Below are 22,096 nucleotides of genomic sequence, written 5' to 3' on the forward strand. Positions count from 1 at the left end.
TTACCTGGTGTAGGACTCATACTGAGCCTGCTCAGTTGTGAGGCTGTTGGAACTCTGTGTAAGTGGAACCAGTCTAAGTGGTGAGTTAAAACCAGAGTTTAAAACAGGAGGTTATAACAGGGGTCATAGTACCTCTGAGTAGTGTGTGTGGATCGTTAGTACTTGTGTATTGCGAGTGCACGTAGGTCTGCGAGTGGCCTGCGAGTGCACGTAGGTCTGCGAGTGGCCTGTGAGTGCACGTAGGCCTGCGAGTGCACGTAGGTCTGAGAGTGGCCTGCGAGTGCACGTAGGTCTGCGAGTGGCCTGCGGGTGCACGTAGGTCTGCGAGTGCACGTAGGCCTGCGATTGCACGTAGGTCTGCGAGTGGCCTGCGAGTGCACGTAGGTGTGCACGTAGGTCTGCGAGTGCACGTAGGTCTGCGAGTGGCCTGCGAGTGCACGTAGGTGTGCACGTAGGTCTGCGAGTGCACGTAGGTCTGCGAGTGGCCTGCGGGTGCACGTAGGTCTGCGAGTGCACGTGTATTGTCTTGTTGTGTACCTGTGTATTGTCTTTAGTATTAGTGCCAGGAAGCTAGCTGTTAGGTAATTTGGACAGGGTATAATCCCCAATCCTCACTAAATTTAATAGGTACAGTGCCTGATCGAGGGCGAATACTGATGTGCAAAATGTAAGCACATTGTTTCCCTGGAAGCCCAGGTTCTGAATCTGGGGAAGCAACTGTCAGCACTGAGAAGTCCCTTCATACTAAAGGAGAGCCAGGAACGTACACAGCAGGGGCCAGCACAGAGGTGGGTGGAGACAAAGAGGTGCAGGCACTAGCAAAGAGTAGATGGGTGACAGTCAGGAAGGGTAGAGGGGGAAGTGCCAAGGAAGCCGATCCAGGACTGGAGCATCCCAATAAGTACGCTCCATTGAGTGACATTGGTGAAATCAGTCAGGGACCAGTACTGCTGGAGCTGAGGGACTCTCCTAGCTGCCGGGGGAAGAACTCCTCCAGTGAGAGTGGGGGGGCAGCGAAGGGAAAGGAAAGACAGATTCTGGTGGTAGGGGACTCAATTCTTAGAATGACAGAGAGGGCAATCTGTAACCAAGACCTGAAGCGCCGAACAGTATGTTGTCTACCCAGCGCTCGGGTTCGGCACATCACGAATCTTGTGGACAGATTACTGGGAGGGGCTGGGGAAGACCCAGCTGTCATGGTGCACGTTGGCACCAATGACAAAGTCAGAGGCAGATGGAGTGTCCTAAAGAACGATTTCAGGGACTTAGGAGCTAAATTGAGGAAAAGGACCTCCAAGGTAGCATTCTCAGGAATACTTCTGGTACATCGAGCCACACCAGAAAGGCAGAGGGAGATTAGGGAAGTAAACAAGTGGCTGAAGAGCTGGTGTAGTAAGGAGGGGTTTGGGTTCCTGGAGGACTGGGCCGACTTCTCAGTCGATAACCGGTACTATAGAAGGGACGGACTGCACCTAAATGAGGAGGGTGCAGATCTGCTGGGAATGAAGATGGCCAAAAAGTTAGAGGGGTTTTTAAACTAGGCGATGGGGGGGAGGGTCCAGAGGTAGAGATAGTCAGCGCGGAAGATATTCCAGAGGATAGTATTGGGGGCATTAGTGGTAGGTTGACCAAAGCACAAAAATACAAAATAAGTATAGTAGCAAGTTCTAGTTGCAATCTCGAAACACCCAATACGAGGACAATATGCGACCGGTCTAAACTATGTGGCATGTTCACCAATGCCAGGAGCATGGCGGACAAGATGGGTGAACTAGAGATACTGTTGTACGAGGAGGATTTGGATTTTGTGGGAATTTCAGAGACCTGGTTCAACAGCTCTCATGATTGTCTGGCAAACATTCAAGGGTATACCCCTTACCTCAAGGATAGAGAGGGTAAAAAAGGGGGAGGGGTATGCCTATATATCAAGAATAATGTACAAGTGAATGTGAGAGATTGCATCACTGAGAGAGCTAGGGAGGAGGTGGAATCCTTATGGGTAGAGCTCCAAAGGGATGAAGCTAAGGGGAAAATAATACTGGGAGTATGCTATAGCCCCCCTAACCTGAGGGAGGAAGTGGAGACAGATCTCCTATCACAATTTGGATTAGCAGCAAGGAAGGGAAGTGTTATCATAATGGGGGATTTTAATTATCCAGACATAGACTGGGCGGAGGGAACCGCACATTCATTTAAGGCTCGTCAGTTCCTTAATGTCTTGCAGGAGAATTTTATGGGTCAGATGGTAGACGCACCAACTAGAAATAAAACATTACTGGATCTACTGATTACCAACAATACAGACCTGATCACGGATGTGGAAATACGGGGCAATTTAGGTAACAGCGATCACAGGTCAATTAGTTTCAGTATAAATCACACAAATAGGAAACATAAAGGGAATACAAAGAAACTGAATTTCAAAAGAGCCAACTTCCCTAAACTACAAACCTTGCTAAAAGGCATAAATTGGGATAAAATATTAGGAACAAAGAATACGGAGGAGAGATGGGTTTGCTTAAAGAATATATTATATATTAAATATATTAAATAATATATTAAATAAGGGCATTAGCCAATGTATCCCATTGGGTAATAAATTTAAAAGGGCGAACAAAAGTCCTGGATGGCTTAACTCCAATGTAAAAATGCATATAAAAGCAAAGGAGAAGGCCTTCAAAAAATACAAGGTTGAGGGATCATCCACAGCATTCAGACTTCAGAATGCAACAAGAAATGTAAGGGTGCAATTAGGACGGCTAAGATAGAACATGAAAGACACATAGCGGAGGAGAGCAAAAAAAGTCCCAAGAAATTCTTTAAGTATGTAAACAGTAAAAAAAGGGAGGACTGACCATATTGGCCCCATAAAGAATGAGGAAGGACATCTGGTTACAAAGGATGGGGAGATGGCGAAGGTATTGAATTTATTCTTCTCCTCAGTCTTCACGAGTGAATCGGGGGGCTTCAGTAACCAAAACGGCAGTGTTTATCCTCATGACACAACACAGGAAGCACCTCCATGGTTAACAGAGGACAGAATTAAAATTAGATTTGAGAAACTTAACATTAATAAATCACCGGGACCTGATGGCTTGCATCCGAGGGTACTTAGGGAACTCAGTCAAGTGATTGCCAGACCGTTGTTCCTAATTTTTACAGATAGTCTACTGACTGGAATGGTACCAGCTGATTGGAAAAAAGCCAATGTAGCACCAATATTTAAAAAGGGCCCAAAATACATCCCTGGGAATTACAGACCAGTTAGCCTAACATCAATAGTATGTAAACTCTTGGAGGGGATGATAAGGGACTATATACAAGATTTTAGTAATGAGAATGGTATCATTAGCAGTAATCAGCATGGATTCATGAAGAATCGTTCTTGCCAAACCAATCTATTAACCCTCTATGAGGAGGTGAGTTGCCATCTAGATAAAGGAAGGCCCGTAGACGTGGTGTATCTGGATTTTGCAAAAGCATTTGACACAGTTCCCCATAAACGTTTACTGTACAAAATAAGGTCCGTTGCCATGGACCATAGGGTGAGTACATGGATTGAAAACTGGCTACAAGGGCGAGTTCAGAGGGTGGTGATAAATGGGGAGTACTAGGAATGGTCAGGGGTGGGTAGTGGGGTTCCCCAGGGCTCTGTGCTGGGACCAATCCTATTTAATTTGTTCATAAACGACCTGGAAGATGGGATAAACAGTTCAATCTCTGTATTTGCAGACGATACTAAGCTAAGCAGGGCAATAACTTCTCCGCAGGATGTGGAAACCTTGCAAAAAGATCTGAACAAATTAATGGGGTGGGCAACTACATGGCAGATGAGGTTCAATGTAGAAAAATGCAAAATAATGCATTTGGGTGGCAAAAATATGAATGCAATCTATACATTGGGGGGAGAACCTCTGGGGGAATCTAGGATGGAAAAGGACCTGGGGGTCCTAGTAGATGATAGGCTCAGCAATGGCATGCAATGCCAAGCTGCTGCTAACAAAGCAAACAGAATATTGGCATGCATTAAAAAGGGGATTAACTCCAGAGATAAAATGATAATTCTCCCATTCTACAAGACTCTGGTCCGGCCACACCTGGAGTATGCTGTCGAGTTCTGGGCACCAGTCCTCAGGAAGGATGTACTGGAAATGGAGCGAGTACAAAGAAGGGCAACAAAGCTAATAAAGGGTCTGGAGGATCTTAGTTATGAGGAAAGGTTGCGAGCACTGAACTTATTCTCTCTGGAGAAGAGACGCTTGAGAGGGGATATGATTTCAATATACAAATACCGTACTGGTGACCCTACAATAGAAATAAAGCTTTTTCGCAGAAGAGAGTTTAACAAGACTTGTGGCCACTCATTAAAATTAGAAGAAAAGAGGTTTAACCTTAAACTACGTAGAGGGTTCTTTACTGTAAGAGCAGCAAGGATGTGGAATTCCCTTCCACAGGCGGTGGTCTCAGCGGGATACAGGGATATACAATGTAATACTGACACATAGTCACACATAGGTTGGGCTTGATGGACTTGTGTCTTTTTTCAACCTCGCCTACTATGTAACTCTATGTAACTAATCCCGCTCCACTCTGTTCAAAACTAAAGAAAAAAGTTTTTTGCCTTTTAATGCACTCTCTTCATTAATGGAAAAACCGCCCCAAACCATTCTAGGTCTCCCTGTCCCCAAACATTTACCTGTGGTCCCTTGTCAATGCAGCCAGGTTCCAGGCAATCTGTACTGCTTCCTCAATCTACCAGGTTGTAGAGGAGGGTACTAAGGGCACTGGAGTGATAGGCCCCTTTCACGCAGGCGGACCGATCGAGTCCGCCTGTCAGTTTTTTAGGTGGATCTTTTTGGACCATCCATTGCACCCGCCGACATCCAATCCTATCTGCTAAAATCAGATGGATGGGGGAGCTGGCTGGTGGTAGCAGCTTGGTAACTAGCTGTAGAAAAGACAGGACATCTTAAAGAAGAAACATTATATAATGGAATTATGGCCCCGATCTTCAAATAGAAAATAAAATAAGGTTTTAATATCACATTAGAATTAAGGGCTAAGTTGCAGCTAAAACCATTTACCTCTACCCAGGCCTAAATGATATTGGGCAATATCTATCTCCTCTCCAGCTGGGGAGGTTTTCCCTGAAAATTGCATAGAGCTCTGGTGTATCTGCAGCTCTTTGAACCTACAGATGGTTGTCAGTATTTTTTCTTGCTTAAGTGCTGGGGCTGAAATCGAGGCCCCCTATATCTTTCTTTTCCAAGTGAGGCCCCCCTATATCATGTTCATAATGGAGAATTATGACTGGATATTCTTTAGCTTTGTTCATACATGGTGCAAGTGCTGCAGCTAGGGAGAATATATACCACCCTCCCTGCACAAACACTAGTTTTATCTGCATCTGAGGACTGTGTTTAGAGCAGAGTTATCCATTAATCTCAGCTTATTTTTAAGCTCCTATAGAGCCTTGTTTCAGTCAAATGATTTCATATCCTTTAAAATAATGGAAATACATTTTTTCTTTTCATGAATTGGAATATGATTCATTAAGTAGATTGTGTAAGATGTTTAGGTTTTCTCCGTTGTCTTAGTGTTTTCTGTATTGCAGTGGAGACACTTGAAGTTCTGGTGAACCAGTATCTATGGAGCAGCCTAGTGGCGCAGGAGTCTGGGGAGATCGAAAATGGGGTTGGTCCCGTTTCCCTTCCCCGAAGAGCAGAAACTTTTGGAGGGTTTGACAGCCATCAACTCAGTGCTTCTAAATGTAAGTGTCTGAACTTGTTGCCCGTTTTATTGTAGATGCAGTACAGCGTTTTCTAATAACTAGCTCTTGTTGTTTAGCTTTAATTGTAAGAGAAGTATTGGGTAACCTAAAACAGCAAAATGTAATGCACACCTAGATGGACACAGCTTCCGTCCCCCGCCACTTCTAAGACTGTCGGTGACCGGCTCCCTGCTCTGCCCCTCCAGGGCTTACTGGAGTACCGGGCTGTGCAAAGGACGGGAGCGGCTGGCTAAGTTTACCAGTAGCTCGTTGAGAGGTTGAGCCAGCTGCTGGTCAGGATCTTTCCTGAGCCGGGACAGGCTGAGTGAGGTCAGCTGACAGCAGGCTTTAGCCGCAAAACTTTTTGGCTATGCTTTTCCTTTAAACGAAATAAATTATATATTGTTCAGAAACCCATCAAAATTACCAACACGAACTGCAATAATATAATATACACTTGATGATTAGTCTTGTTTTTCACTTAAAGGTGGTGAAAAAGATGAAGGGGAAGATGCACAGGATCTCCGAAGAACTGAATCTGACAGTGTTCTCAAAAAGGTACCGTTTGCATTGACATTCAGATGGCTGTGGTCCTGTGCAGTTATCTTCATCATAGAATGATTTCAAACTGCTCTGTCTGATAGGGAGAGGTTTGTGAAGTACATACAAGTGCTTTACCAAAATATCTCTACCAGTTGTCTTGTATTCATAAAAGCGAGAAGGCCTGTGCAGACAATTGACTTGTCCAGCTCCTTTCTATGGAAACTGCTCAGGGATCATAACCGGTTGAGAGACCATTAACCTCTTGGCGCCGACAGCACGCAAATATGCGGCCTCTCGGCGGGTAGGCCTTGGCGCCGTGCAACGGACTATTTGTGTGCAATATTGCAAAAACAGCTGTGCCGAGAGCGTGCACCCTGCGTGCTCCCGGCATGGTTACTGGCGACTAAAGGAACGCAAGCAGCGATCGGTAGCATTCTGATCATGTGACCACTGACAGCCTATGACGGCGGTCACACGATCATAAAACCCTCCCCAGCATCTAAAACCCCTTAAAGGGCCATGAGGCACAGACGCCAATGGGATTAATTTGGGTGTACATGGTTGCTCTTTTTTCGTGCAGCTGGCAGGAAAGAATGGATCCCTCCCCCCTCCTTTCACACAAGCAAGATGGATGGAGGAATCTAACCCATTGTGCCATTGTATTCTGACAGTTTGAACTCTCTCTTGTTGGAATACACTGATCAGTGGCATCACCCACTGATCAAATAGAAGTTTTCCAATGTGACCGTTCGACAGAAGTAAATCTACCAATTGACTTCTGAGAAGCAGGAAGGGCCTCACACAGATAGAAATTCAGCCGATCCATCTCTTCCCAACTTTAGGTTCTACAGATTGCTGCACTACATGAGTACTTTTGTACTGCATGGGAATCTCAGAAAAGATGGCTGATGGGGCAAGGTTGCGATTAGGCTTGTCAGTGCATTTACAGTGCTTGAATGGCCAACATTTGGTTATGTTTCTCATACCTAGAATTGAATGCGTTTTCCTGATATTCTTATACTGTGCATATATACAGCCATATTTAGAAACCTCCCTTCCGGTTTCTGTTGGTGAATAAAAAAAACAAATGGCATGGAATTCATTGATTTACAGCTGTCTACCAATCGTTTTCCAATTTCAGCCAACCGAATTATGAAATTAAGGATCATTTTCTTTTCCATTTCCAGCCCCTTGATGTCAGAAGGTGAAAGTAACCTTAGCTCCCAAATACAGTCTTGCAACTATGGCATGTGTTGATAAAACTGCACATATCAACTAACTGTATCCAGGTGAAATGATACTAGTTTTGTTCAGGGCAAATTGGGCCTTCATTTATTAATGAAAATATGAATGGCTATCCCCTGACTTTTTATTATCAAAAAAAAACTGTCCCAAAATAATCACAAAATTGTAGTCAAAAAAAATTTGTAGCTGTACATTTTTTGACTCGCCACCAAAAAATCCACGAAAATAAATTCTCCTCCTCATGACGTTCATGTCGATACCACATATGTGCATATTATTTGTTGGTTTACCCATAGTAGTGCCAAGAAACAATAGTGAGCATTTTGCTGTTTTTTGTTTTTTTTTTTTGCTACCTAAAATGACACTAATGGTGACTTCGATCCTGACCTTGGACGCTAACACTAACCTAAATAAAATTCCTATTGGGGTATCCTGTGTAAGCTTCTAGAACTTGAAAGTGAAAACAAATTAGAGAGAATGCACTTGTTGTTAATGTGATTTTTTTTTTTTTTTAATGAGTTGGTAATTTGTAGTATAAATAACCATGTTTGTTCTCACATCTGCAGGGAGTAAGCCCCAGTGTTGTGGTGAAGCGAAATGGCATGGTAAGATATTTTTTTATTTTTACTAGTTTCCTAGATATCAACTTCAGCTCCGGAAGATTTTACCTCTTTATGACCAGGCCATTTTTTGCTATTGAGCACTGCGCTATTTTAACTGGCGATTGTGCGGTCATGCGACACTGTACCCAAACAAAATTTATATAATTTTTTTACACACAAATAGAGCTTTATTTTGGTGGTATTTGATCACCACTGGGTTTTTTTCACTTTTTGCGATATAAATGAAAAAATACTGAAAATGTAAAAAAAAAAAAAAAAAACTTCTGCATCAAATATTTTTAAAAAAATCAAATTTTTTACATTTTGGACAAAATGTATTCTGCTACACCTTTTTGATTAAAAAAAATTCCAATAAGTGTATATTGATTGGCTTGTGTGAAAGTTTTATAGTGCCTACAAACTATGGAATATATATACTGGAATATTTTTTTTTACACTACTAATAGTGGCAATCAACGACTTATAATGGGACTGCCATAGTGTGGCGAGCAGTCTGACACTAACTGACCCTGGGGGAACTGACTAACTACCACTGACATCACTAGTGACATTAATACAGTAATCAGTGCTAAAAATATACACTGTCATTGTACTAATGACACTGGCAGGGTGTAGGGGTTAACATCTAGGGCGATAAAGGGGTTAAATATATGCCTTGCTATGTGTAAAGTGCGCTGCTTTTTACTAATTATCTTTTTTTTTTCTCATCCCTGCTTTGCAGGGTTGAGAAACTGACAGATCGTTCCCTGTGTACAGAGCTCTGTGTTGAATGTCAACACAGAGCTCTCGGCTGTGAATGTAAACAGCCAATCAACGGCCAGGACTTGCCAACAGGCTCCCGCTGTATACCTCCACTGCAGGAGCCAGCCAGGAAGAGCGCATGAGCGCGCCCTAAACCTGGAAGTAGGCTAAAATGTACCAGTAAGTCACTTTGCCTACAGCGGCCGCCTGTCCCCAGTAGAATGCGGGCATTAAGTGGTTATCCGGTGTACTATTGTGTGTCGTGTAAACGTGTGTATAAATAATGTTTGTATTCATAACTAACTTCCATTTCTTTCACTGCAGCAAGTTCTCCTGTCTGTCAGCAACCTTCATAAATACCTGAAGTCTTTGCAGGTCAGTTGTTGAAGATTATAGTCGTGTTAAATACATTGCCTGCTGTATGATCTGTGCCCTAATAGGTTTTATTCTACCACAGGCTGTGGTCGTACAGCAAGACACTTACATTGAGGATCAAAAAATGATGCTGAGCAAGGATGCCCTCAACTGGAAATCAAGACCAAGCTCCTTAAGCGACCAGGAAAAGCAGCGCAGTCTAGAAAAACTGCGTCAGGAGATCTCCAACTTGGAAAAGCAGCAAGCGCAGCACAAGAAAGAGAAGTTAAGAAATGAATGGCAGTGGGAATCCCGAGAAAAAAAGTTTGCAGAGTGGAAAGAATGGTCTTCAAGGATGGACGAAGACCTAAAGAAGAGTATGCAGGATATGGAACAGAAGAAGAATCGGCTGGAGATCATGAAAGCCTTTGGCCAATGTAATCTAGAGAGCCTAGAAGAAGACTTGAGGCAAGAGAAGATCCAAGAACAGCGGAACAAAGACCCTAAACAGGTATAGTTTATGGTTATAGCGGTTTTCCGCTTTGAAAAGGTCCTTTCCACCCATTTTTTTAATCAAATGGCCTTTATTGAAAATATAGAAGGTGCAAACAACAATTGCCATATTCAGCATTGATCAGCCATACAAGATTAAATCAGAAACCCATGTCGTATTTATTCAGTAATCAGAACTTGCAACGGAATAAAGCCTACGATACTGTCAATAACATAAACCTTTTGTAAACCGGTAGGAATAGCAATCAAATCAATACATACATACATCAATTCACAGATCTAGATCAGCTGAGGCAGACATAACCTGAAAAATCAACAATTGGGCAAATATACACAGAAGATCTTTGGAGCTAGGGCCCAAAATTCTAACACAGGCCATATCATCATATAGGTATCCGCCATATAGCCTACCCAAAGTCTATATTTGCAATAATCTGTAATGAGTTGGCTGTGGGGGGCTAAACCATATGTTTATACGTTTTTTCAGGGAGTTTCTCCTCTGGTACGTATTTTTCTCTGTAATGCGAATGTTGTTTACTTCGATCCATTTTCTACTGGTGGGAGGGTTAGGTGAGAGCCAGGACTTTGCTGCTTTCCACCCATTTTAATGACTATAGTGTGTGCATGTGGTCTGGTTTTGGTGCCATCATGAAATATAAATACAGTCAAATAGGAGTCATTTTGCCTATACTGGCCAAGCAGTTTCACAAGGCACCAAACTGGTCTGGAGAGCAGTGGCGGCTGGTGCTCTATTTTTTTTTTTGGGGGGGAGGCGCAAACAAACCAGGTGCTCTGTGCCCCAAGCCCACCCTTTTTTAAAGCCAATTAGAGCCTCAGGCTCTAATCATGTGCTTAAAAAAAAAAAAACATTGAAATCCGAATCCGTGCGTCCGGCGCCCTGCATGTAGATTAGGGGCCGGGCCCCTGTGCTCCTAATGGAGTGGCCACCACTGCTGGAGAGATTGTTTTCCTGGCAGGTTTATCTGGTCTTAAATGTTCATCAAGTTATAAAATTAGGTCTTGTTTCCACCATCTATGCATAAAGCAAAGCTACCATTAGTTTTATGATTTTACATCCAAGAAGCCCATTCCCTAGGACCTACCTTTTCCATAGACGGATGTTTGGAGGGACATATTGGACCACAACATGTAGAAAAAGCTCTCACTAAAATGTCTTGCTGGTTGCATCTAGTTGCCCAGTATCTGAACTGTGGTTCAATGCCAAGTACCAATCACCATTGCCTAATAGATTGTCCACAGTATTGTAGTTCCAAAGTCAAAGAAAGAAATAGGAATTTGTGCAGATAAGATTTGATCTCATCTGTTACAGATAAATGTGGTCTGTGTGGCTGATTGTACCCAAGTACAACCAGCCGTTTGTATTTTTTACATGTAATTACTAATAGCGGCTATAGCCAATAATTGATGTGTTCTGCCACCCGGGAAGGCACCTCAACTTCCCCCGCCAGCAGAACATAATAGCGCTGCAGGAAGCATTCCGACCTTGTTGATGGAGGTATCAAGAGCTTTTCTTTGCTTTCACCTGTGGTGGAAAGAAAGAGGATCAAATCATCTATGGGCTGCTTAAGTATTGTCCTTTTAAGCAGTGATATATCAGTACTTCTTAAAATCCTGATTTAATGTTAAAAGCTGTAGACAGATTATAGTAAGCATGTAGTGCATTTATAGACAATAAATAGATAAGCAATACTTGTGGAATAACACCTTGTGATGTGGATTATTTCCAATAGGTATCTTTTCAACATGACAAGTTAAATCGGGTGCCCTCACTCCCTGTTGCCATGGACTCATGTAAATGGTCTGACTCTAACTCCACCAAACAGGAACAGTTGCAATCAGAGGCATCTACGTCACCTAAAAAGGACAGTTTACTACGGACTGACAGTAAGCAAAAAGGAAAAGGCCACTTCAACTTACTTGGGAGCCAGTCTAATAAATCAGCAGAGGGCCATTCCTCCAATCGCCTCTTTAACCTGTCAAAACCAAAGGAAAAAAAGGACAAGAAGAAAAAGAGCAAAGGAGCCGGACCTTTAACCTCAGGTAACAGAAAGTAAAAAGATTGTTGTGATTTTACTGGGCCAGTAAAGTTATAATAATAATTGTACTTATCAGCACCAATTTGCTTCATTGATAGACTTATTGCTTTACAATGCTGAACAAGACCATGTCTGATAGGATGAGAAGTTTCCACCTGAGTGTTTTTTAATTACATTTTGTTGAGCCAGGTGGTGCTTTCAGGGCCACCTGCAGCTTAAATTTCAGCAGGAATGTGCAGCAATTCAAACGGCCTATGGGGGGCAGTGGTGGTATATTTTTTTGGGGGGGCGGCAAACAATCCACCAGCCGGCAAACCCTCCCTGGTCAGTCGGGTCACAGGCACTTAAGCCCCCCCTTCTGGTTGGTCGGTCCCCAGCCCCGCACTTACCCCATCTAGATCGTCAGCAGCGCTTCCCTCCTCCTCAGCGGCCGATAGGATCTCTTTTCTTCTCGGGTGACGGGTCTCAGGACCCACTTCCTGACTGGCTGGAGGGGGAGCCAGGAATACAATAGCGGATATTAATATGCTATTGTCACACAACTGGGTGGGCTCACTGCGCCCCGAGCCCACCCTTTTTTGAAGCCTATTAGAGCCACTGGCTCTAACCACGTGCTTCTGAACAAAAAACCCCACTGGAATCCAATCCATGCGTCCGGCACCCCGCACTGCATTACAGGTCGCCAGTGGGGGGGAGGGGGGAAGGGGCGCTGCCCAAACGGCTACGTCATTTATTCACACAGCTCTGTGTGTGACTGAACTACAAGCCCCGACATCCTTAGCGGTTGTCGGCTTGTAGTTCTTAATGAACTACCACGGCGCTGTGGATGTACAAGCACACAGATACTGACAGATCTAGACGAGACCTGCATGTTACCAGCAATCTGCTGATCACTGGTGCAATGCTTTACAAGCTCCAAAAAAAATAAATGCACATTTTTTTTTACCTTAAAAAAATGTGCATTTATGATTATTTTTTTAAAAAGCAAACTTTATCCTTAAAGTGGTTGTTAACCTACTTCTACTAAATTGTATTATCCCCTCTGTACCATAATAACATGTGTCCCTGTGCTTTGTAAAAAATCAGCCGATCTTTACCGATATAAGCTCTGCTCCGGGCGCTCAGCTGATTCCTCTTCTCTTTCCGGCTCACAGCTGCAGTGGGCGGGCCCGAGCCCTTCCGCTGATGTCAGCTGGGGAGGAGGGGGAGAGAAGAGAGAGAGAGAGTGCCTACAACCAGCTGAGTGCCTGCAGCCGAGCTTATACAGGTACAGATTGGTAAATTTTTTACATTACACAGGCACAGGGACACATGTTGTTATGGTACAGAGGGGATAAGACCATTTAATAGCAGATATGAGAGCTCACTGCTACGAGCAAGTAGGGGAGAGGGGGGGTGGAGGACAGAGGCAGGGGCGGATCCAGAGTCTAGTCTCGGGAGGGGCACTGCCAGAAAATAAGGCTACTTTCACACTGGAGCGGACGTCAGCGGTAAAGCAGTTTTAGCGCCGCTATTTGGCCCTTAGCGGGGTGGTTTTATCCCATTTATTTCTTTTGAGAGACACAGCCGCTATATCCCAATATGACATGCTGGTGCGGGTCCTTGAATAAACCCTGCCTGCATTCTGGGATCCGCACGCATGACATATTAGGATATAGCGGCTGTGTGTCTCAGTAGAAATAAATGGGATGCTGGCATTGGGATGCATGTAACACTTAATGCATCCCCAAGCCAGTAAAAGACAGCCCTGCATGTTAGACGCATGTCTGCAGCACGCCCTGTGTGAATGAAGCCTAAAGATGAATTTTTCTGTCATTCCATATCATCATTATTATCATGATAATCACACAATACAGGTGCTGTGGCTTAACGCACCTGTACTGTGTCATTATCATGATGATTGGTAATATGAATTGGTAATATGACACATGGAGGGGGTTAATGTACTCACTGATATATTACTGACCAGTGGCAATTAAGGAACCCCTTTGTGCTGCATTAGTGGCAGTGTTTATAAACCCCTTCATGCTGTTGCATAAAAGGGGTTAATTAACATTGATGGTGCCACTGTCATTAATGCAGCACAAAGGGGTTATTTGCCACTGGTCACTAATACATGAGTGAGTACATTAATCCCCTCCATGTGGCATATTACAATTACCATTGTAAATTATTTAACCCCCCCCAAATCGTTAACCTCTTCACATTTAAGACAAGGTGTTAACTCATTAACATAACAATGCCCGCCGTAACTAATTAACATAACAATTGCTGTCATAGCTCATTAACATAACAATGCCCGCTGTCGCTCATTAACATAACAATGACTTAGCTAAGTGATCAGTCACTTGCAGTGCACTGAGCTGGCTACAAGTCCATCTTGTCTTCAATCCTGCGCTCCTCTGAATCGTGACGTCACACCAGCCGGGACTAGGAAGCTCCTGTCAGGTGGGGATCACTCCGCCTGACGGGGAAGTGAAGTGACACTCGCACCGCTGTGCTGCAACTCTGCCAGCGTGTAGCAGCGGCCCCGATGTCACATCGCTTTCAGACCCCCATAGTGATGCCACTTGCCCCCTCTAAATGAACTGATGGGGCCCTGGGAATATATTTTAGGGCACCTGGGACTTTGGGAGAGCCAGGGGAAGCATAAAGTCCCTGCAGCTGCATTTAGATGCCTCGTAACGCAAATCTGGTGAGGTGGCGGAGGGAGAAAGCCTTGGAGTCAGTACTATTTTCTGGGGGGGGGGGGGCAATTGCCCCGTTGCGCCCCCCCCCCTGGATCTGCCCCTGGACAGAGGAGACACAGACACAGGAGAGCTGCAGAGAGCAGGGCTGCGGATGACAGAATCACGCAAACTGACCACGGTGTCCGGGCTCTGTAGCCATTATTATCGTGGTCAGTTTGCAGAGGGGAGGGCATAGCCAGACAGGATCAGCCAGGTTTTTTAGGGTATACAGGGAGCCAAATTACACAGCACAAGCACTGTGCTGTAAAAATGCTTTAAGGAAACAGGATCTGTTTTTTTGGGGGTTAACAAATGCTTTAAACTTTCAGTATTAGGAAAATTTTCATATACTGTACTTTTAATAAACCAAACTTTATATAGGGCTGGTTCACACCACATGCAGTCCAGTGCATTTTTTCTGCATCAAAAACATATGGATAGTAGGTTATATGGATTCAATGGCATAGTTCACACCAGTGCGGTCAGTTCCAGAAAAAAAAGTAGAACATGCTGCATGTTTTTGCACTAAGTTGTACTGGAAAGAGTTCTAAAAAGCATAAAAAGATGTCCAACGGAACGCCCATGTCTTTATTTAAGGCAAAGAAAAGAATTGTGGAAAAAATGCACTAGAACGCATCAAAAACGCGCATGCAGAAACACATCCAGAACGCATACAGACTGCGTTTCTATGGTGTGAACTGGCTGTAAAAACAAGGAGCTGCTGAAATTACTAAATGCAAGTAATGAACATTTTACTCACTTTGCTTGCTATGAGAAAGTAAGTCATCTGCAAGTTCAGTCCCTGATACCCTGAATAATTGTAAATTTGGAGTTGATAATGAAGTCCATATACAAATGAGATCTGATAGGAACTGTATATAATCCAAGGTGTTTTGGGGGCCAAGCTTTGCCTCCTTCATCGGGGCTTTGATGAAAGGGGGGGATATAGGTTACAGTATGTAGACTTGGTAGCAGTGGCGGCTGGTGGTATATTTGTTTGGGGGGGGGCAATCCGTCCTCCGCCACCCCCCCTCCCCACCCCTCCCGATGGTCGGTCAATCAGTCCCCGCACTTACCCCATCTAGGCCACTGGCTTCCTCCAGGCAACGGCTTCACCCTGATTCTCCTCTTTCCTAGACTTTATGGCAGCGTGGCTTCCCCTGTGTCTCCTCCCCCTCGTCGGCCAATAGGATCGCTTCTCCTCTCGTCCAGTTGGGTCTCAGGACCCTCTTCCTGAGCCGGGTATGGCCGGGAGGAGAATCAGGAAGATAATAGCGAACATTCATTTGCTATTGTCACACAACTGGGGGGGCTCACTGCGCCCCGAGCCCACCGTTTTTTAAAGTCAACTAGAGCCTCCAGCTCTAATCATGTGCTGCTAAATAAAAAATAAATTTAATATAAATATTCCTAAATATATATAAAAAAAACCCCACTGGAATCCATGCGTCCGGCACCCTGCATGTAACTTAGGGGCCGGACGCATGGATTAGGGGGATGGAGAGGCAGCCGCTGCTTGGTAGCGAGTACGGAGTCAGCATAAACTATACTCTTTTCTCCAGGTCCTGACGAGGAGGCCAAGGGTTAACCCCCAAAACAAAATGGGGTTATTTACTAAAACTGGTGCAGCTGTGCCAGAAACCAAGCGGCTTCCAGGTTTTATTGTCAAAGCTTAATTGAACAAGATGAGGTTAGAAGCCGATTGGCTACTATGCCAAGTAAATCTCCCCCAACGGCTTATATACAGTTCTTATTGGATTTGACATTGGAATAAATTTGTATCTGAACTTCATCACATTGTGGTGCTTCAATTCCACATATACTCTTTACTAATCACAGTATAATGTGACTGGGTAAGCCATTTGACAAGTAGACGCTGCCAGCTCAGGGACCGGACATCATATACAGTATTCATAGTAGATCTTAGTATTGGAAAGGAAATACTACTGCCCTAAAAACCCTTAAAAAAAAAAAGTCTGTGCCCACCCCTTTACACATCATTGTTACTGACAGCACAGCTTACTTAAAACCTAGCACTGATTTTTGGAGCGTGTCTGACCTAATCAGAGTGAAAATTACACAGAAAATTAAAATAAAAGCGTTGTCCAGAGGCTTAGAGTTGGCATTAAAATTTGTTTATAACTCTGCACCGTGTACGCAACGCACCCCCTGAACTCTGCACCGTGTACGCAGCGCACCCCCTAAACTCTGCACTGTGTATGTAATACACACCTGGTATTTAATGCCCCTTTAAGACCCTCCCACTGTTAGTGAAATTTGACCACGCCAACTTTTGATGTGTTTTGGAGGGTTTGTTTGGGGGGGTCGTGGTTGAGTTCCTGTACCTATTTTTTGAGAAAAAAAGCCCTGCCTAAAGTTAAAGTATATCCAGGTGTGTGTGTTTTTGTTTTGGATGAGTGGAGAAAAGCTTAAAGTCTGTCAGTTTTTTTTTTTTATTTAATTACTGGGGTTACTAACATATAAGACACATTCTTCTTTTTGCAAAAAACACAAAAAGTTCTAATAGGTCAAAAAAAACCACACAGAGAAACAAACTTACAAGTCCTAGTGTTACTATCACACTCGTGCATTGCTGGAATTTGCTCAAAATGACCTGATTTCACGCAGTGCACAAAAACATGCAGCCCTTCTGCAGACATGCGGCGGTGCCATTAATTCCTATTTAATTCGCACCCTCATGCTTCTTGCTAACCTGCATGCCAAAATACATGATAAAGTACCATGCATTTTGGAGTGGCTTCATTTTTAACCACTTAAGCGGCGGGAGGGGCAGGGGGCACCTCTCCCGCCACCAATAAAAGTGATGCTGTGGTGAATCCGCCCCTGGGACCACTTTTATATGAAACAGGTCCCCCCCACCGTGTAAAAAATATACCGGGGTTTTGGCAGCTAGCTGCTGCCATAACCCCGGTACATAACGTCGAAGTAGCGACGTATATACACGGTGGGCGGTTAAAAGGGGTCAGGTGTTTCTTTTTGAGTGTTTTTGCTCCTAGGGACAGTCCCATTGAGCAGTGTGAGCAGAGCCTAAAAATATTCAAAATTTTAGCTTAAAAAAAAAAAAAAAAAAAAAAGTATATTGCTGAAATCCGCAAATCCTTATGGCTTTGGGCATTATTTTGTATAATGCATGTAATACTATCTTTAAAGACTCTGGTCCAAAACTATAACTAAATATACTGTATATCCACAAACAAGGCACACAGGAAATGAAAAGAAAATTGGAAAAAGTAACGTAGTACAACGTTGTATATAGTACTGACCTCTTGTACCGACATACCTGAACTGTTCTTCTCTTGCTGTGCAGCGGAGACATCCATGTTCTACTTTCTGCATCACTTCTCTAAGATGAATTATCAGTACCGAGGATGTTCAGCACCTATGGACTGTAAAAGTTGTTTGCCCATCTGGATTTATGGGATATTTGCATATATATTGGAAGTGTTTTTTTTTTTTTTTAATTGACATTTATATTTATGTCTGGACTGGTTAGCCATGCTATATGAGTTGATCCTTTCATCAATCAGTATTTGAATGTCTAGCCCGCATATATCTCTTCATACATGCACATCGACTGCTTTGAACATCCTATTAAATATCAGTTTATAAAATGATATACTACAACCTATTTAAAAAAAATAAATAAATACATATAAAAATTAAGAGCTTTTTTGACCAGTGCCTTTATAGATGGTAGTATACGCTTTATACTCATAAATCTCCAAAGCCAAAAAAATAGCAGATTTGTTTTTCTTTTTTTTTCTTTTTGTTTTGTTTTTTGCTTTATCGGTGCCCTGCTTGTTTTTTTTTTGTTTTGTTTTTTTTTTGTTTTGTTTTTTTAATAATTTTTTATGTTTTATTATATTTTTCTTTTCCTTTACCATTGTGTGTATTTCTCTTGTATATATTTTATGTGATAAATGTTTATATATTTAGCTAAGCTCCTTGAGATCAGGGATTGATATGAATGTACAGTATGTAAAGGCCTGAGAAAATGATCAGTGCTATATCCTAAAAGTATTACATCCAAAAGCAAACATTTATTATATTGCAGCTTACCAATCAATCGATGTGGTGGCTGCATTCGTTTTCCTTTTTAGGCTTTTGTTTCATTTATTTTCACCTGGTGATCCGGCCAGTAAGTCTGTTATTTTTCAAAAGAACAAGCTGTCCTGTAGATGTAGCAGTTACATGATTGGGACAAACCATTTACCACTGACATGGGTGCTTACAATGATCAGTGTTTATGTAAAACATTTATCCCAAAAGAAAAAAAAATGTTTTCTGTAACTGATTATAAAGTGTGAGCTGGAGTTTTGCTTCAGTGTTTTATGTGTCTAAATCTGCTAGTACATTTTAACACCCCCCCCCCCAGACTGACCATGCTGCTGTCCAAAGGTGCCCCCTGTGCTCCCTTATCCAGAGTGGGGACACGCTAATACAGGAAGTGTGTTCCTGGCCAGATCGCCAGGTGCAAACGTGAAAAAAGCCTAAAGAAAGATAACTAATTCAGACACCACCTCTAGAGTCCAAACACAATATTCCCAATGTATGTGTTCCTTAGAAATGTCTGTGGATGTCAGTGGGTGCTACAGTGACCACCAACCGGTCCCCAGGCCATCTCTATGCTCCTGGGAGGCCGGAAAGTGATATCATGATGTCACTTATGGTTTTGGCAGATGTAAACACTGGCATTTTTTATTTTGGAAAGCAAGGATCAATGTTTGTTTGATCTCATGCTTTCCAGGGTAGAGGAGAGATTTGGAGTCTTATTAGACCCCAAATCTCTCCATAAAGAGGACCAGTCATGCCTTATTTCTATCATGTTTACATTTTTTAGTGATAGGAATAAAAGTGATAAAAAAATGAAAAGGAACAGTGTCAATAAATCAAATTAAATAAAATAATTAAAAAAAATGTTTTAAGTGCCCCCATCCCTTCATGCTTACTTACAGAAGCGAACACTTACATAAACCACACGTGAGGTATCATCACGAATGTTATAGCAAGAGCAATAATTCTAGCACTAGACCCCCTCTGTAACTCTAAACTGGTAACCTGTAAAAAAAAAAAAATTAAAGCGTGACATGTTGGGTATCTCTTTACTCAGCGTAACATCAGCTTTTATGCTTTAACAAAAATTGGGTTATATAGTGTGTTTTTTTGCAAAAAAATTCATCAATGTGCATTTTTCCAAAAAGATTGCGTTTGGAAAATTACTGCGCCAATGTTGTGTGACATAAAAAATTGCAACACTAACCATTTTGTTCTCTAGGGCCTCTGCTCAAAATATATATACCGTATTTATCGGCGTATAACACGCACCGGCGTATAACACGCACCCCAATTTAGGAGGGAATTTTAAGGAAAAAAAAACCTTTTAGGAGGGAAGTTGAAGGAAAAAAAACTTACATTTAAATGCCCATCATTGCAGCCTTCTCAGTGCAGCCATGTCAGTGCAGCCTTCCCCAGTGCAGCCATGTCAGTGCAGCCTTCCCCAGTGCAGCCTTGTTAGTGCAGCCTTGTTAGTGCAGCCTTGTTAGTGCAGCCTTGTTAGTGCAGCCTTGTTAGTGCAGCCTTGTTAGTGCAGCCTTGTTAGTGCAGCCTTGTCAGTGCAGCCATGTCAGTGCAGCCTTCCCCAGTGCAGCCTTCCCCAGTGCAGCCTTCCCCAGTGCAGCCTTCCCCAGTGCAGCCTTTCCCAGTGCAGCCTTTGATCCCCTGTCCTGAGCTTTAAAATCGCCGACCGCGATTTGAAAATGGCGCCGCCGGCGCCGAAATACACCGAGCCGGTCCTCGGCTCTTTCCGGCGGCTCTCGTTCACTTTCGGCTCCACTCGTAGTCCCGAGCGGAGCTATCCGAACCTAGCCGAGTAGGTTCGGATAGCTCCGCTCGGGACTACGAGTGGAGCCAAAAGTAAACGAGAGCCGCCGGAAAGAGCCGAGGACCGGCTCGGTGTATTTCGGCGCCGGCGGCGCCATTTTCAAATCGCGGTCGGCGATTTTAAAATTGTGACAGCTCGGGATCGCAGGGGATCGGCGTATAACACGCACCTGCGACTTTCCCCTGATTTTAAGGGGAAAAAAGTGCGTGTTATACGCCGATAAATACAGTATATACAGAAACACGCTTGTAATCCAAAGCACTTGTATATCAAAGCATTTTTTTACAGGGTATAAAAGAGAAGAGAGGCACCTCTAAGACCCCATTCACACAGGGGCAACACGACTTGCAGGTCGCCTCAGCGAGGCGACCTGCAAATGACTGCCCGGGCGACTTGCAAGACGACTTCTGTATAGAAGTCTATGCAAGTCGCCCCCAAAGTCGTACAGGAACCTTTTTCTAAGTCGGAGCGACTTGCGTCGCTCCCCTTAGAACGGTTCCATAGCACAGAACGGGAGGCGACTTGTCAGGCGACTAGGTCGCCTGACAAGTCGTCCCTGTGTGAATGGGCTCTAAGTGTAGCAATAAGTTGCTAAATGTTGTACCTTCATTAAATGTAACCATATTGCTACACTTAGAGGCTCCTCTCTTCTTTTTTATACTCAGTTGTGACATGACGCTACTCTTATATCAAGACATCGCTTGTATATTAAGAAAAATGTATTAAAACTTTTTGCTTGTCTTGCAAAACGCTCTCAAACCAAGGTTTTACTGTATAATGTTTGGGGGTTCCGAGTAATTTTCTACGGTAGGGAAGTGGTTAAAGCATGACATCTTGGGTACCTATTCACTTGGCGTAACATCATCTTTTATATTTTACCAAACAATTGGGTATTCTATTGTGTTTGTGGGCACTAACAGTGAATTTTTTCCCCAAATAAATTACGATTGAAAAACCACTGCACAAACATCGTGTGACACAAAAAATTACAACATCCATCCAGGGCCTCGGCTTAAAAAAAAATAATTTTATATATATATATATAATGTTTGGGGGTTCAAAGTGATTTTCTAGCAAAAAATGTATACTTTTCAATATACACTATATTACCAAAAGTATTGGGATGCCTGCCTTTACACACACATGAACTTTAATGCCATCCTAGTCTCGTAGGGTTCAATATTGGGTTGGCCCACCATTTGCAGCTATAACAGCTTCAACTCTTCGGGGAAGGTGTCCACAAGGTTTAGGAGTGTCTATGGGAATGTTTGACCATTCTTCCAGAAGCGCATTTGTGAGGTCAGTCACGAGAAGGCCTGGCTCACAGTCTCTGCTCTAATTTATCCCAAAGGTGTTCCATTGGGTTGAGGTTAGGACTCTGTGCAGGCCAGTCAAGTTCCTCCACCCCAAACTCGCTCATCCATGTCTTTATGGACCTTGCTTTGTGCACTGGTCCAAATCATTTGGTGGAGGGGGGATTATGGTGTGGGGTTGTTTCTCAGGGGTTGGGCTTGGCCCCTTATTTCCAGTGAAGGGAACTCTTAAGGTGTCAACATACCAAAACATTTTGGACAATTTCATGCTCCCAACTTTGTGGGAACAGTTTGGAGACGGCCCCT

General features: G+C 43.3%; 1 protein-coding gene across 5 annotated transcripts in view; it reads left to right on the plus strand.

Annotated features, from left to right (window-relative positions):
- The window catches only part of AKAP13 (A-kinase anchoring protein 13), a 446,306-nt gene that overhangs the window by 422,881 nt on the left and 1,329 nt on the right, over window positions 1–22,096 (plus strand). For all 5 annotated transcript variants that reach the window (XM_073618416.1, XM_073618419.1, XM_073618420.1 and 2 more), the window contains 6 exons: window positions 5,615–5,770; window positions 6,258–6,328; window positions 8,125–8,163; window positions 9,247–9,297; window positions 9,380–9,787; window positions 11,541–11,850. In XM_073618416.1, coding sequence (XP_073474517.1) covers window positions 5,615–5,770; window positions 6,258–6,328; window positions 8,125–8,163; window positions 9,247–9,297; window positions 9,380–9,787; window positions 11,541–11,850 — 1,035 coding nt within the window. The remainder of the gene's footprint in view (window positions 1–5,614; window positions 5,771–6,257; window positions 6,329–8,124; window positions 8,164–9,246; window positions 9,298–9,379; window positions 9,788–11,540; window positions 11,851–22,096) is intronic.

This window comes from Aquarana catesbeiana, linkage group LG03 (genome assembly GCF_042186555.1).
Source record: "Aquarana catesbeiana isolate 2022-GZ linkage group LG03, ASM4218655v1, whole genome shotgun sequence".
Taxonomy (NCBI): Eukaryota; Metazoa; Chordata; class Amphibia; order Anura; family Ranidae; genus Aquarana; species Aquarana catesbeiana.